We start from the raw sequence: 16,540 nt of genomic DNA, 5'->3' as shown, positions 1-16,540 counted from the left end.
CTTATAATCCCAAATTTGGCCAAGCTCTCAAAAAATAAATCTAGTTGATGGCTTCAATTAGTTGACTTCAGATAAATTAAATCTAACTAAACAAGGTTTGATCAAAGATTTAATTACACATAGAATAAGTTGAACTATGTCATTTATTCTTATCAAGATTTATGTCGAGACAGTTATTAAGTACTAGATGAATGTTTCTCATTAAAGGGGAACTAAAAAAGCACAAATATATATGAGAAGACCTAAAAAATATTTCAATATAGAAATGAAACTTCTATATATTTATTTGAATGGAATAAGTGAATTAGTGTAAAACACCTGTTTAAAAAGTTTGGAATATTGCTTATAGTATGGGGAAAAAAAGCCTAAATATTAAAAATTAAATTTGTTAACATGGAACATTTTTATATAAAAGAATACTAAAATGCATTTGACTATAATATCTATATTATAGGACGTTTGTAATGTATGACAAGAACCGTGTGTGTATAAATGTGTGGTGTAGATACAAGGCAGGATAGCGTCTTTGAAAAGTTTACATTCATATCATATCTTGCTCTGCATGCACATTATTTGTATGTACTTTATATATTACAAAGCAAACAGCCTAAGTACAGATTTCACATCGAAATGTATGCAATAAAGGATGTAGGTGATTTTGGTTTATTGTTTTTTGCTTACATGCATTTTCTAGTTTTAATACAAATGTGTATGTAGCATATAAAATTAAAAGAATTTTAATAAAGTAAATTTAATGTTCAAGGTTCTAAAAAGAAAACTAGAAGACATAATCCCTATTCTGGAGGAACCAGCAATCTTCCTGGGAAGTCTATACTTAATACTCAGGATAGAAGACAAAGGCAAATCTGCAATTAAGGGGTAAGGACAATGAGCAGGAAGTAGGCAGGAGTGCAGAGGAGGACCACTGCCTTACCTGACTGCTGGGCCAGAGAGCAGGCCTCACTGATCCTTTTGCCTGTAAGGTAGCTGAAGACAGCCCCCACAGGGTTGTCTCTGCGGGTCAAGGAAACTTCCTCCTCAATTTGAGGTGCGGCAGTATGGGACAGCCAGCGAGAGAAAGCTCTTCTTCGCTCCAGAACCTGAATGTATTCACTGGGTTCATCCAGCTGGCTGTCAAGCTCTTTCAGGTGGCCCCACAGAGCTTCACATAATGTCCATGTTAGGCTCCAGTGCTTCACAACTAAGGAAGAGACAGGAAAACAATATTATGACATAAAGTTCTATAGTAACTACAGACAGGGCATCACTCTAATTGTGGCATAAGAATACATAAATTAATAAACCACTCAAGTTGATTTTTCCTGAATCTGTCTCCACCTCATTCAGCTGTGTCTTACAAGCCCCAGAGGTATGTAGTATAACTGCTTGCTCACTCCATCCTCTTACAGTACTTACATAACAAATGTAACTCAGTGCTCCTTTAAACAGTTTCGGCTAACCTAATTATGGCCAATATACCTCAAATGATAGAGAACAGTTCTCTAAGTTGAACAAATTGTTTACAAAATGCTTTAAGAAATATAAAGTGCTCTAAAAATTTGTGAGGAACTATTCTCTCCTGCTATAGGCACAGCCTAACATGTAGTGAGTCAAAGCACCTAAGAGTAAGACAACTCTAATATATGCAATGTGACTATATAGTAGCTATAATCTTTATTTTACAGATGAAAAAATGAGGTACAGAGTAATAAGTGACTTGCTCAAAGTTACAGGCAATATGTAGCAGGGCCAGGATTCAAACCCAAGTAATCTGAGCCCCATTCTATACTTATATTGCTTTATATATTGCTCCTCAAGAATGAAAACAAAAAGGAAGCACTGTTTACCACTTTAAGTCCCTTAGAAGTATGCACTGGAAGATGACTCACATGTTTGAAAAGATGAGATGACTGAAGCAAACACAAAGAACTGAACATAAACAATTCCCCAAATGTGTAGTATGAAACATAGTCTCCATTTTTCAATAAAGGTGATGTTGTAAAATGTTGTGAAACACGTAATTAAATATGATTTTTCTACTATTTGAAATAGTAAGTTCCCAAATAAGAAAAGCCTTTTATTAAAATATTGGTTCAGAAAAACATTGTCATAACAGCTATAGAGAGGTGATAGTGAGAGAGATTAAAGGGAAGTTATAAACATCAAAGTTGTTGGGAAGACCAGTGGGACTTGAGCTGGACATGGAATGGGTAAAATTTAGAAAAGCAAGAAGGAATGAATCTCCTTCTCCCTATGTTTTCTATGTGGGGAAAGGAATGCAATTTCATAAATACAAGAGATTTGATGGGCTACAATTAATTTGAACAAGAATTTGTATATTAAAGCTCGTAAGAATCATTGTGAACAATGACAGAATTTTTTCTTGCTTGGGATTTTGCACATCCCAATTCAACTACAGACAAATGCAAGTTCAGGCATCTACCTACCACATTGGTAAATAGAATTTGTCCTCCTACGAACACATGCTCCTACCCTTATTCCTGGGACATAGTCCATACTCACTTTGTGCTTCCAATAAATTTCCTGAGGCTTCCTTAACCCAATCTGCATAGTCATGAATGACAGCAACTCCTGGATTGGGAACAATGAGAGGACACAGCTCATCCACATGGACAGTGCTATGTTTTAATTTGAGCTCCAGAGGTATCTGGTATAACTGCAGGTCTTCATCCAGCTTCTTTTGTCTCAAACTGAGTTTTTCCAAATGAACTTTGAATGGGGACTCAGTTAAGCTACAAGGGCAAATGACAAGATAGAAAATAAAGATAAGACAGAAGCTAGAATTTTCCTACAACCAAAACTTTGTTTCTTTTTATGATTACAAATACAAAACATTCCACAGTGATTTAAAAAAAATTGTTTCCTCATGTTGAACTGTAATGAACTTATTTACTATATACTGAGTAAACAAATTATCTAACCCATGCATTTAGAATCTAAAGGCTTCTTACGTCAGATTATATAACAAGCATGGGAATCAGTACAGTTAGACTTGGGACTGGCTTCAGTATGCATCTGGATACTATGAAATTCAAGGGCCAGAAAGAATTGTAAGATACTGATTTCTCAAATTATATTTAGCGAGGTATCAAAAGTCATGAGGCTAAGTCTATAGATAATAAAGAACTCACTCTAAATTAAGATAAATATATAGTCGATCTGGCCCTGAATCAATTTTTAAGGCTGATATTAACAACCTCCAAAATATCATGACATCACACGTAACCTAGGTGTAAGATCAATATTTCTAACTGTGAGGTTCAAAGGATGCTGTTGTTTTTTATTTCTTCAAAGTCAGCTTTAACTAAGAATAGGTGATCACAGCCACTTAATCTGTAGTAAAGACAGAACAATTTGTCATAATAATTATAAAAAATAAATAGGAAAATGTTACATATTTTGCACACAACAGCTGTATACATATTGCCTAGTTAACTACCAGAAAATTATAGATTTAATCTGTACAGCATACATTTATGGTGTATACAGAACTATAAACACACATTATGTAAATGTTAACGGTGGGGACTGTGTAGAAATATATAATATATATAGTTATTGGATGTCACCTTATTTCCAAATACTTATTATCCACAGTTCATTCATTCATCTTACCAGGTCTGAGATACAAGAAAGGTGCTTAGTTGAGAATATATATATATGAAAAATCACAAATATCTGTGAAAATGAAAAAATGACTAATCATAAAAAGGGGGAGAACCCATGGAATTCTGCAGCATTAGCTTTGGGTTGGTTAGTTTTTCAACCTAAGTTTAACCACTAGGTAAGTATTATATACTCTTCATACCTTGATAGTACAAATGGAGTAATCACTTTTGTTTTTAATTATGCAAATATCTTCTGCTATGTAAAATTGTGCTAAGAATATATCTAGGAAGATCTCCTAATTGTCAAAATTTTTTTCTCACCTACCATATTGCCCATCTCAAAAAGCATAAGGAAATGTGACTCACGATTTAACAGCTACTGGATTAGGCAGGAATCCATATTCCATAGAATCAGCAGTCTGATGATTTTCAAGTTCATGAGAAGCACTCAGCTCTTCTCCACTATTAGCAAGAGTCCAGTTTGGGCCCCAACCGACCCGAAATGAGCGTCCCATAAATAGGGCCATGTCCATCAAGAGTTTCCCCTTGCCAAAGGTGACAGATTTTTCAAGAGGGACTAGGCCTGGTTGTCTGCGTGTACCCACTGTTTTCAACTGAATCTCAGGGGCTGGGCTGGGCACTGTGAACACAGAGCTCAAGGGTGGAGGGACAGACCAAGGGGATGTGGATGGCACAGTCATCAAAGATGATGTTCTGGGAGTGTGATATTCTTGGACAGAGGCACTTGGTGAAAAAAAAGCTCCACTTGTAAATTTTGATTGTAGTAACCCACCAACTAAAATAAGGAGGAGAAAAAGGCTATTAGAAAATACAGTTTATTGCTTCTTGAACAACAATAATCGGTAAGGCTGAAATTATAGCTTTATCAAATTAATTAATTCAGATATAGAAGACCAGAAATAAGTTAAGTCAGATACTGCAGAAATTACTCTTTCAATGAGGAAATCAAGGCAGGAATTGTCATCATGATAATGATGTCAACAATAAAAATATTAATAAAAAACACTACTACTACTATTTTAAAAAAATGATCTAGCACTTATCTGCAGCAGACTCTGTATAAGCAATTTGTATACATTGTTCCATTTCATCCTTCCACAACTTTAAATGAAGAACATTATCATCTTCATTTTATAGGTGAAAAAACAGGGCTCAGTTAAATGACTTGTGCAAATCCACAAAGCTACTGTGGATGTGCAGGAGTGAGAGATAAGCCCAGGTTAAGTCTGACACCAATGTTCATGCCCTTATCAAAATGTCAAACATAACTGTTTCTTAGTCAATATAAAAACCTTAATAAAATCAAAACTCCTACCACTCTAATGCTCAATGCTAGACTTAAAGAAACAAAAACCCACTGAGGCATCTTGTAACTGCACACGTGCCTTTCAGAAAGACAGTTCTTATTACTATTGTCTGTTTTCCAATTTCATATGGTTCCTGTCTAAAGCAAGGAGTTATTGAGGTATAAGATTTTCATGTAGTGCCCATTATGGAAAAGACTGTTATGAATGTTTAATGTTTTACTAGTTAAGGTATTAAAAGGAAAATTGATACCTTAGGGCACTCGAAAGAATTGAAAAATAAACATTTAGTTTTTTAGGCAACATAAACAAATCTCTTCCTTGTAGTGTCTCTGGTTTGCAAAATGTTTTGAAATTTTACATCTGCTTAAGTCCTTTGTTGACAATACTCTACCTCTAATCTTACCCACATAGCTATAAGCTTACCAGAAAAGGGAACGCTTTAAAATCAAATGTGTAATCACTTCCTCGAACTTGGGAAAGTTTAGGGAAAAGTAGAAATGTGACAAGTTTTGTTCATTATGAGAAGAAACATTTCCCCCAGCAGGCAATAAGGATAGCGTTAGGAGTAAAAAAAGAGTACAATGCAGGACAACTTGAGGTTTCTTCTAAGGTAGGATAAGAATTTGGAAATCTGAGATTACTATCTAATCCACATACATAAGCAATAAAAACCCAACCCTAAACAACATACAAATGTTTTTTTTTCCCCATACAAATGTTGCATCTACACCAATAAAGCAAATTATGATTTTTAAAAACTGGCCCCACCTAACAGATATTTATAAGAGTACATTTCCTCTTGGTATCTTTATGTCATATACTTTAGGGGAATATTTGGTAGAGAAGTTGGCTCAACTTAGAAGGTATGTAAAAAGCAGGACTTTACAGCTTTCTTATAAAATAGCATCTTTTACAGTACCTAATGAACGGGATTTTGATGAGTGGGACGCTGAAATGGGGAGTCTGGGAGAACAAATTTCTTGAGAAGTATCTACTTTAGAAGGAAGGCGACTGTATCGTTGATCCAGGACCAAATCTACATCTTCTTCATCAGCAAGCAATGATGCTTTCATGATCTAAAAAGGCAACATCTATAGAATGAATGTGCTCTCCCAAATCCAAAGGCCATAAAAGAAAAATACAGTTTACAAGAACCAATAATCACTCTGCCTCAAGGCTGTGTCAAGAGCAGGTACATTTGTATAACCAACTCAATTACTCTCGTATGTGCCTGAAGAGTAGAAGTTATATAATATTCCTCTTCTTAGTATCTAGTCTCACCAGAACGTGGCGCACAGCATTCGCTCACGTTTGCTAAAGGAATAATTTCAAAGTTAAACATAGGCCAAATTCATAACATGCCAAAAGGCATGGGTGGGGGAAGTTGAGATGTTGAGCTTAAAGAAACCAGCAACTACTAGTTTTTTTCTTTTTAATTTTTACTTTTGTGGAGCACTTTCAAGAGTCTCAAAACCATTCTGCAGGAAATAAGTACTATTTTACAGAGAAAAATTAGTGCTCACAGATGTTAAGTGACTTGCCTAAAAGTCACATAGTAATGGTTACAAAACTGGGGATAGAATCCAGTCTTCTAAACCTCAACATAGACTTCTCTTCCCAAATAAAGCCCAAATATGGGCTGTATTCCTATTCTTATTCCAGGGAACATTCAATGCTTTTAAATGAAAGAAGAGGCTCAATGTTATGCAAGGGAAGTATTAGTGTGGCTCTCTGTTGTAAAAGGGTCAGTTAGGACTTCACCTGTAAGACATGTGGATTAATTCCCAGTGAAGATGCAATATGTGTTGAGGCAGACACAGGTTCCTGATCCTCAGGCACGCTCTCTTCTAACATGGAATCCAAAACTGGCTCCTGGGTGATATCTACCATGTCACTGTCCAGTTCCACAACCCTCCCTAACTGTTCCACCTCTGGGCTCTGGCTCTGTAGACAGCAGAAAGATCAAGGAAGCAGCATTAAATTACACCAAACAGACATAGAGCTTCTAGACATATTTAGTTTATTCAGAATATGACATAGCAATATTAGATTCTGCCCATTCTACATATGTGAGGTAGCATATTTGCTAAAGAGGATTTAAGAACAATTACCAAAAAATCCTCCTTATAAGTACTTGAGATATAAATGACGATTTATGGTATCACTCCTTTGTAATATTATAGTCTGGTGTCTGGAACTTAAGCCAATACCCATAGTGAACAAATGGTGGTCTTCAGATAAAGACTATGCCTTACCTAATTTAGTTACCAACTATAATTTTCTGATTTACACAGGATCACCCTGCCCTTACACTACCTTGTAGCCAGAAGCCATTGGGAAAAGAGAATATAAAGTACAAATATCAAAGTCTCCAGTAACTTCGCTTTTTTAAAGAAAACATTTAGAAATAAATTTCTAGCCAACATGATTTGGGGCCTGGAATTTATCTTTTGAGTGGCTGAATCCTTTTGAGGGTTCTACCTGTGTGGTACCATGTAAAATACAAGGACTGTCTGCTCTAATTTTCCAAAAGGAAAAACAAAAGTAATATTATCAGGAACAATTTTAATCTGGAAACAATTCCTTCATATTTAAAAGTGTCAAAGAACCATTAACATTTATCAAGCAATTTCAAAGCTATAACCATGACTAAGTTTATGGTTTAAAAAGGTAAACTCGTAAAGCTGAAGCACACTATAAAATAATTGATTCAGTACAAATTCATTAAATGTGTCCTAAACTCTCATATGACCGGGCAAAATGTTAACAAAGTGGCTAAGCCAATTTATGAAACATTCTCAAATCAAAAAGTTCCACCAACTATTTTTATCATGATATCATTTGTAGGTTATTAGACTTCCACAATTTTTTGGCTTATTTTTCACAAGTGGCCTATTTCACGCTAAACCTCAAATGGATGCTATTCCATGATAGGTAGATTAAAATGTTTTTTTCATGATTTCTTTGGACAAAGAAACAACCATTAGTGTAACTTTTTCTACTTAATTTTTAATGGAGTATTAACTTCCCCCCCTGCATTCCTTTAACAGCCTTACCAAAAGAATGACTGTTCTCATTTAACTGTAGAAAAATTGAGGTGTTAGATACATGGTTAACTGCCACTTAAGATGTGAACAATCCCCAAAGACTGCTCTAGCAAAACTTGAAGCTGGAGGTCCACAGGCAAAGACACTATTTTTTTTACCTATTGGAGAGGCTTTACCAATAGGCAGGTCTGACTACTTTTATGCTTTAAAATTCTGGGGGAAAAATGCAGCCTTGATGATCATGCTCCCATTATAACTACAAGGATTATGAGAACACTCTCACTCCAATAGCTCCCTAGTATGTTTTTAACCAATGCATTTTTAAGAATTTTTTTTCTGAAACTTCCCAACCTCTGTAAATCTGTCAGTTAGGATACCCTCCTCTGTTGGGCTCCTATGAGACTCTATCTATACTTATTTTATACAACATATCACGATATATTATAATTTCTTACATACATATTATTTGTCCTACCAGATTGTCAAGGCTTGACAATAGATTATGGCCTACTGTTTTCTACATCTAACACCAAAAGCACATTGTTGAAGTCAACATTCACTGAACACTTGTTATTTTAATTGCCTAATTCAGTGTCTAGTACACAGTAGAGAAAGCAGTTGACTATGAAAGGACAAGAAGGAGCAAGGATGAGTGGGAGGAAAAAAGGTGGAAGATGGTTCCAACTTATTACACTACTCAACAAAGGAATAATACTAACGGCAAGAGATGCTCACTTAGAACATTTTCAGGCAAAATGGGAGGATGTCAACAAAAAGATTAGAGACCTAACGGGACCCAGCCTATCTTTAAGAAGAATGCTAAGGATCAAGCTTTTATTTGTTCCACCCTCACACACAGACTTCAAAGCTACAAGATATCATCTAATAAGTGGACAAGGGAAAGTGAATTATTATGAAACCGAGGAACTGATAAGCTCCTATAGAAACCTCGTATGTGGATTTTGTTAAAGTTTATATAAGTAATTACACTGCCACGAAAGACGTCTATGTACTTATTTTCAGAGAAATCTTGGGAAATCAGGTGCTTCTTCAAAGCCAGTCCTGAAAAGTGCACTAATAAAAAAAATGATGGCTCCGAAGGAATTGAAGAGAAAAAAAAAGGAAACCCCTAGGTCTATGGAAAAGAAAGGCATATACTGGGAGAAGTAGCCAAACGGCATCATTTAACCTTCCCTCTTCTAAACTGTAATCTCTTTAAATTAGGATATCTTATTTATTTCTAAATACCAGTACAATACACTGCAAATGCTAAGAACACAGATAATATCTGTAAAATGGCTATTTAGATATATAGAGGGGGAAGTTTCATGATTAAAGCCTTTAATGATTTAAGAAACCTCCACTCTCCAACTCATAAGGTAATCTGCCAATACCTTAAAGATAAAGCACCTAATCTAGTAGGTAAAGTGATTCAAGTAGGTGTAGTGTATCAAGACACCCTTATTTAACAAAGGGTAAATGACTAGTCTATGGTAAAACAGGTGTGAAAATAATTCATACTGCCCTCTCATCCAAATAGTTTAATCCAGTAATACTACTACTGTTGCTTGCTACTACTTGTTTTCTAATTGCAAAGAATGTTTTATATTCATTTTGCTGGAAAATCAGCCTTGTCAACAATATTGTGTTCTCAAGAAAAATTCTACGTAAGGGTTTCAAGGGCCCACCAAAGTACGTGTGTATGTTTGTATACATACACTCAAGGATATTACTGTAGGAAGCATAGGACTCAATAACATTAATATGTGAAGCAAACAGGATTGTGGCTAGAAAATTATTTTATATATATACAATATACAAATTAATTAAAAATATAAAATATGTTACTATATATATTGATTCACTGGATAAATTTAGATGGTTGCCATTTTTTTTTTTATTTTTCAAAAGTATACACAGATGAAATGGAATTTTCTTCTAAATCTTAACTACTTTTTTTCTTAAAAAAAATTTTAAACTTATTTAAATGTACTCACCAAATTAACCATGCTAAGTTTCTGGTCAACTAGTCAGCCTTGATGGTACTGAAAACAAGTTACATTTCAGTATAAGGCTGAGGTAAAAAGAAAAAGCTACATGTCTCTACCTGATGCCAAACCTGAGGTTTTTCAACAAACAGTTCCAAAACCTGGCTACATATCTCAATCACCTGGGGAAAACCATTTAAAATATAAATATGCCTGAGGCCCAGGCCAGATCAATGAAATTAAAGCTCACAAAGTTATTGATGTACTCAGTTGATAACTTGACCTCAGATCAGCTTTTTGGAATTAATGTTCTAATTACCAAACAAAACGTTTCTGCCATTGCCCTAATTCATCTCTGTGAAGCTTTTTCTGCCAAAATTTTCTCTTAACTCAAAAGGTATAGAAGAGAAAAATCATGTGAAATTCTTATTAGCTTTATGTTTTCTCACTGCTAAGATTTACTTGCTTTTTTAGGAGCAAAGTAAGGCTTAAGAACAAACTACAAAGAGGTAAACAAGGCAGTGTAATAAATGTGACCATTAAATAAAATGTAAATCTTCCTAGAACCTGAGATTTTGTACAGGGTTAAAAAAAAAAAAATCAACAGCAGACTGAAATACCATATAGACCTCTCCAAGGGGGTTTGGTGACGGTGTGACAATAGTCTTCTTGAAGCTGAGATAAGAGTGGGTTGTCTATTCCCAGTTCATTCAAATGGTTCAAGTACTCTCCTACCAGGTAAATCATAGGTCTTTGGTACTAATAACTAAAAACTGTGTGACCAAGGGGTAATATGAAGGAAGAGTTCTTTAGAATCCCACATTACTGTTTTAACACATCAGCCTGAATACCTAAACAACTCTGCCCATTTCTACTTTCCCTATCAAAAAGGTCAAAGACTACCCACTTCCTCAATCAAAAAGACCCCTGTTCACTATATTCTCTTCACCCATTTTGATCCTTATCTCTTTTTCCTAGAACCTTGTTCTGAAATTTTTTGATGCTCAGTTTTTCAAAGAGCTCTCACCTACTAAGGTGTCATCATGGGAATTTATAGTTATCTGTTACTATTTATATTCTGAAAATTAAAGAGCCTAAAAACCACTGATTACACAATTACATACATTTGCTCTGTCCACAGATGAAGCTTCCCCGCTGCCGCAGCTATATCTGTAGGATCCTCCATGTTACTTTTATTGGCAGAAAATAGGTTATCTGAGTCTTAGCCTAAGATACATATCATGTAAGGTCGAAAAACACTTTGGACTACAGCCATGCCACCCTGAATTCACAAGCCCCATTCCATCTGATCTCAGAAGCTAAGCAGGGTGGGGCCTGGTTAGTACTTGGATGGGAGACCACCTAGGAAGATCGGGTGCTGTAGGCTTAAAAAATAAACAATAAAGGATTGTAAACTGACAAAGTCCTTGCAATCTGTGAGGTCAACCAAGGGTTGCCTCGCTTAAAAAAAAAACCCAAAACCAAAACCAAAAAAACACTTTGGAAAGAGATTATATAAAGTATATGATTCAGACAAACTATGAACACGGACAACTGAAACACCGAGTCCATTTACAGCATTTTTTTTTTTTAGTTCAGAAGAGGTTTCTTAGGGGTATTTTAAATGCTACAAAGATTAGAAAAGTCAACATATTTCCCACTTCCCGCTTTTATCATACCCTCCCCTTCACCCTGTACGCGCAAACAGAAACATACATACACAACAATCTCCAGAAAATGCCTCCCAAAAAATTATTTAATAAATCATAAAAATCGCACAAATCAGCAGCTATAAGAATTGTAGCATGGAAAATTCCAAAGGTTCTGCTTTTAGCAGATGAGAGGTAGAGGATGCTTTACAAAGGAATTCTATATCAAGTTCTCTTCTTTGAGGAAGTATGGCAGCAAAGAAAAAAATTTTTTGTAACTTGATTGAATATAAACAACATCCAAATCAAAGTAAAACTTTCATGAGTTGGTAAAGAAACTACCTGATATTTAAATTACAAACCTTTCCCTATAAGGACAAAAGGTTTAAATTGGCTTAACAATGCTGAAAAAGAGTATAATACAAATAATTGCAGTAAACAATGCAGCTCCTACTCTCCCCAAGCCAAATAATTAATTTGTATTTTAAAACTTTATCTATTTTCATAATGAGTATGTACTGTTAAAATACAAATATCAAGAGGTTACCTGAAGTATAAGCAAACAACTTGAGAAAAATGGAATTAAAAACTCTTGCAGAAAGCTGATTGAATTTTTAAAAAACCATAGAGGTAAAGAACAAGATTAAACTGCACATCAAGTAGTCAATGAAAGGAGGATTTACTTTGCATTAACCCACACAAGCAAAAGGCTATCTTAAGTTAATCACTGAGCAGAAAATTCAGGAAGTCCAAATGAGAAAGAGGGAGGTGTTTAAGGACAATCTGTAGACGGAATGATCCAAAACAGCAAGAGAATTCTTTAAACCTCTCAAGTAAAAAACAGATGCCAGTACCACCTCATGCCCTCCCTTGTACTTGTCTCAACGTGATTGCCAATACATTTGTACTCTTCATAGTTCCAGGGGTCATAAAACAGCTTTGTACTAGCTGAATGACTTGCTTTCAACTTCTGTATCATGGATTCCATTCAAATTCATTGTCCTTTCTCTACCTGGGGTGGAGGTGCTGGTTTGCCATTAAGAGCCATCTGGAATGGGGTGGCCTGGCCTGCAGGAGGCAAAGGGGCAGTCTTCAACTTCTTTGTACTAGTTTTGGATGGTCGTTCCTCTTCTTCTTCATCAGAATCTTGAAGGCCATATTTAGAAAAATGGGAGACCTAAGGAACAGGAGAATCCAATAAAACCAAGTTTAACACCGTTACATTCAGAAGAGCTTCCACAATATTTGCCCCTGCAAAAAGGAGGAATCAAAATATTTATTTAAAGCACAATATTTCACTTATATGTCACTGTTTTTCTAAGATTTAGATGATGTTTGGTGCATGTACTAATGCTCATATAATTACTAAATTATTAACATAGGAAACTGAATCTAAAAGAGCCATTACTATTTTCATATCTATATAACTGCCCAGTTGTTCTCTACCAACACAAGGGCCTTCAACAAATTAAATAATCTAACTGGCCTAGAAGAGAAAGAAACCAAAGAGTTAAACTATCGAGGAAGGAAAATGTCAACCTGTACATCCCAGAATTCTTTAAAAGAATGACAATTATTTAAGAAGAGCTGATCTATCAGGAGACAAAAATTCTGCCTATGTTTGTATTTTGCTTCCCGGCAATTGTCCTAAGTTTGGCTCAAATAAAGTCATAAAAATTCTGGAAGAAAAATATCTGCCTGATGTCCTTAGTAATGCCACTCAGAAACAACAAAAAAAATCACACCTTAAAAGTGTATCTAAATGCTCACAGGAGTAGAAGATTTGAATCTTGAGCCCTGGGGTTTAACTAGATGTATAATTTGGAGCAAATCATGATGTACCTCTATATCTATATCCTAATTTGAAAATAAAGAGAATTTAAGAGCAGATCTCTTCTAACACAAACATTTTATGAGTCCTGTTACAGTTGATAAGAACTAGGTTAAGTAACTATACCTTAAACACCCAAGAACCTGTTTCAGGACGGTACTCTTTGAACTGAGCTCCTTGTTTCCTGGAAACTGCTTCTAATCTTCCCTCATAGTTGATATCAGCAAGTCGATCTGGGCTCTTTATTAAACAACGAGATGTTTTATCTGTTGGCCAAACTCCATCCAATGTAACTTCAGCCTTCCTATAATGTACAACCAAGTAAAGTGTAAATGTTTCATATTTAAGGCCAGAAAGCCAACTAACATCTATATAAGTAGCAAATAAAGGTACCTATGTTACTTTGGAATTATTCTGCAGATGTTTCATAAACTTGAGTCTTGCCACCCAGGATAGATGAGCTTAAGAACAAGGAATTATCCTCTCATCAACTAGCTCAGCATTTGGTTCAAGAGTTAAATTTCATTTATTCCAAACTACTATGGTACATCAATTAATTCCAACCTAATTTTAATAACATTTAAGCTATGCATCCTTGACAAAATCCAGCGCTAAGAGTCCAGCGGTCATAGCCCAGTGGCTAAATCTTAGTGAAAGTCTTAAAGTTCTATTGTACTTAATAACAGCATTAATAGCAGCAACTACCACTGATTAACAACAAATGCTTGCAGAATGATGTATCAGAAACATCAGAGTATTAACCATTAAATAATAAGTGTGAAGATGACTATAATAGTGGTAATATATCTTTCTAATATCAATACCTGAGTTCAAGGACTGTTTCCTACTCATTCTGTATGCCTTGTACCTAGTACAGTGACTAGTACATAATAATAGATGTTTTTGTAAAATATTTTTTTATTGTGGTAAGAAAGGTAGAACATAAAATTTATCATTTTAACCATTTCCAACTGTACCATTCAGTAGTGTTAAGTATATTCACACCGTTGTGCAACCAACCTCCAGAACTCTTTCATCTTGCAAAACTGAAACTCTATACCATTAAAAAAACAACACCCCATTTCCCCATTCTAGCCACTGGCAACCACCATTCTACTGTCTCAAGAATGTGACTCTCTAGATGCTTCAAATATGTGGAATCATACATTATCTTCTTGTGACCAGCTTGTTTCACTTAGCAAAATGTTGTCAAGGTTCATCCATGCTGTAGCATGTGTCAGAATTTCCTTCCTTTTTTAAGGTTGAATAATAGTCCATTGTAGGTAGATACATTTTGTTTATACAATTATCTGTTAATGGATGCTTGAGTTGCTTCTACCTCTTGGCTATTGTGAATAGTGCTGCTATGAACATGGGTGTATAAACATTTTTTCAAGATTCTGCTTTCAATTCTTGTGGATTGAAAGTGAAATTGCCGGACCATTTTTAATTTTAACTTTTCCCAAATGGCTGTACCATTTTACCCACCAATACAAAAAGATTCAATTTCTCTAATTAATAGTAATCATCCTAAAGGGTGTGATAGCTCATTGTGGTTTTGATTTGCAATTCTCTCATTAGTGACATTTAACATCTTTTCATATGCTTGTTGACCATTTGTATATCATCTTTGGAAAAATGTGTATTCAAGTCCTTTGCTCAATTTAATTTGTTGTTACTGAGCTGTAGTTCTTCGTATTCTGGTTATCAACCCCTTACCATATAGATCAGGGTTCCCCAATGCCCAGGCCACGGACTGGTACTGGTCCATGGCCTTTTAGGAACTGGACCATACATCAGGAGGTGAGTGGCAAATAAGCAAGGCAAGCTGTATCTGTATTTGCGGCTGCTCCTCAGCGCTAGCATCACTGCTTCAGTTCTATCTCAGATCATCAGGCATTAGATTCTCATAGGAGCACCAGTCCCTGGTACCAAAAAGGTTGGAGAACACTGATATAGATGATTTGTAAATATCTTCTCCCATTCTATAGGTTGCCTTTTAATTCTGTTGATTGTGCTCTGAGATAAGGAAATTTTAAATTTTGATACAGTTCAATTTGTTGATTTTTACTAATGTTGCCTGTGCTTTTAGTGTAGTATCAAGGAAACTGTTGCCAAATATAATGTAGTGAAACTTCCTGTTTTATTCTAAGAATTTTAATTTTAGGTCTTATGTTTAGGTCTTTGATTGATTTTCAGTTAATTTTTATATATGGCATAAGGTAAGGAAGGTCCAACTTCATTCTTCTGCATGTGGATATCCAGTTTTCCTAAAACCATTTATTTGTTAAAGAGATTGCTCTCTCCCCACTGTCTGGTGTTGGCAACCTTGTTGAAAATCATTTAACCACATATGTGAGGGTTTACTTCTGGACTCTCTTATTTTGTTCCATTATTCTATTATTATGTCTTTATGCCATTACCATACTGTTTTGGTTACTGTAGTTTTTTAGTAAGTTTTAAAGTTAGAAAGTCAGTCCTCCAGTTTTGTTCTTTTTCAAGATTAGTTTGCTATTTGGGATCCCTTGAGATTCCATATGATTTTAGAATGGATTTTTCTATTTCTGCAAAAAGTGCCACTGGGATTTTGATATGGATGCATTAAATGTATAGACTGCTTTGGGCAGTATGGACATCTTAACAATTTTAAGTCTTCCAGTCCATGAAAATGGAATATTTTTCCATTTATCTGTCTTTTTTAATTTCCCTCAGCAATGTTTTGTAGTTTTCAGTATAAAGTCTTTTGCCTCCTTGGTAAAGTTTATTCTTAGTGTATTATTCTGTTTAATGTTATTGTAAATCAGATTGTTTTCTTAATTTCCTTTTTAGATTGTTCATTAGTAGAGTATAAAGACCCAACTGATTTTTGTGTTCATTTTGTATCTTGCTACCCTGCTGAAATTTGTTCATTGGTTATAAATTTTTTTTGTGGAATTTTTAGACCTTTCTTCATATAGGGTCAAGCAATTTGTGAACAGAGATAATTTTACTTCTTCCTTTCCAATATTAATGGCTTTTCTTTTTCTTGCTTAATTGCTCTAGCTAGAACTTCTAGTTTTATGTTCAAT

The 16,540-nt window shown here is 35.0% G+C and overlaps 1 protein-coding gene and 1 pseudogene across 7 annotated transcripts in view; one reads left to right on the top strand and one right to left on the bottom strand.

Moving 5' to 3' along the window:
- Nucleotides 1–16,540, bottom strand: part of NUP98 (nucleoporin 98 and 96 precursor) — an 81,804-nt gene that overhangs the window by 16,315 nt on the left and 48,949 nt on the right. For all 7 annotated transcript variants that reach the window (XM_039847914.1, XM_039847913.1, XM_039847917.1 and 4 more), the window contains 7 exons: nucleotides 13,599–13,776; nucleotides 12,654–12,818; nucleotides 6,719–6,901; nucleotides 5,877–6,033; nucleotides 3,996–4,425; nucleotides 2,524–2,753; nucleotides 935–1,201 (listed from right to left, as the gene is read on the bottom strand). In XM_039847914.1, coding sequence (XP_039703848.1) covers nucleotides 935–1,201; nucleotides 2,524–2,753; nucleotides 3,996–4,425; nucleotides 5,877–6,033; nucleotides 6,719–6,901; nucleotides 12,654–12,818; nucleotides 13,599–13,776 — 1,610 coding nt within the window. The remainder of the gene's footprint in view (nucleotides 1–934; nucleotides 1,202–2,523; nucleotides 2,754–3,995; nucleotides 4,426–5,876; nucleotides 6,034–6,718; nucleotides 6,902–12,653; nucleotides 12,819–13,598; nucleotides 13,777–16,540) is intronic.
- LOC120590570 (uncharacterized) lies at nucleotides 11,257–11,379 on the top strand (annotated as a pseudogene).

This window comes from Pteropus medius, unplaced genomic scaffold (genome assembly GCF_902729225.1).
Source record: "Pteropus medius unplaced genomic scaffold, Ma_sr-lr_union100, whole genome shotgun sequence".
NCBI lineage: Eukaryota > Metazoa > Chordata > Mammalia > Chiroptera > Pteropodidae > Pteropus > Pteropus medius.
Note: the sequence above shows the minus strand (reverse complement) of the source record. Positions and strands in the feature narration are given on the sequence as shown.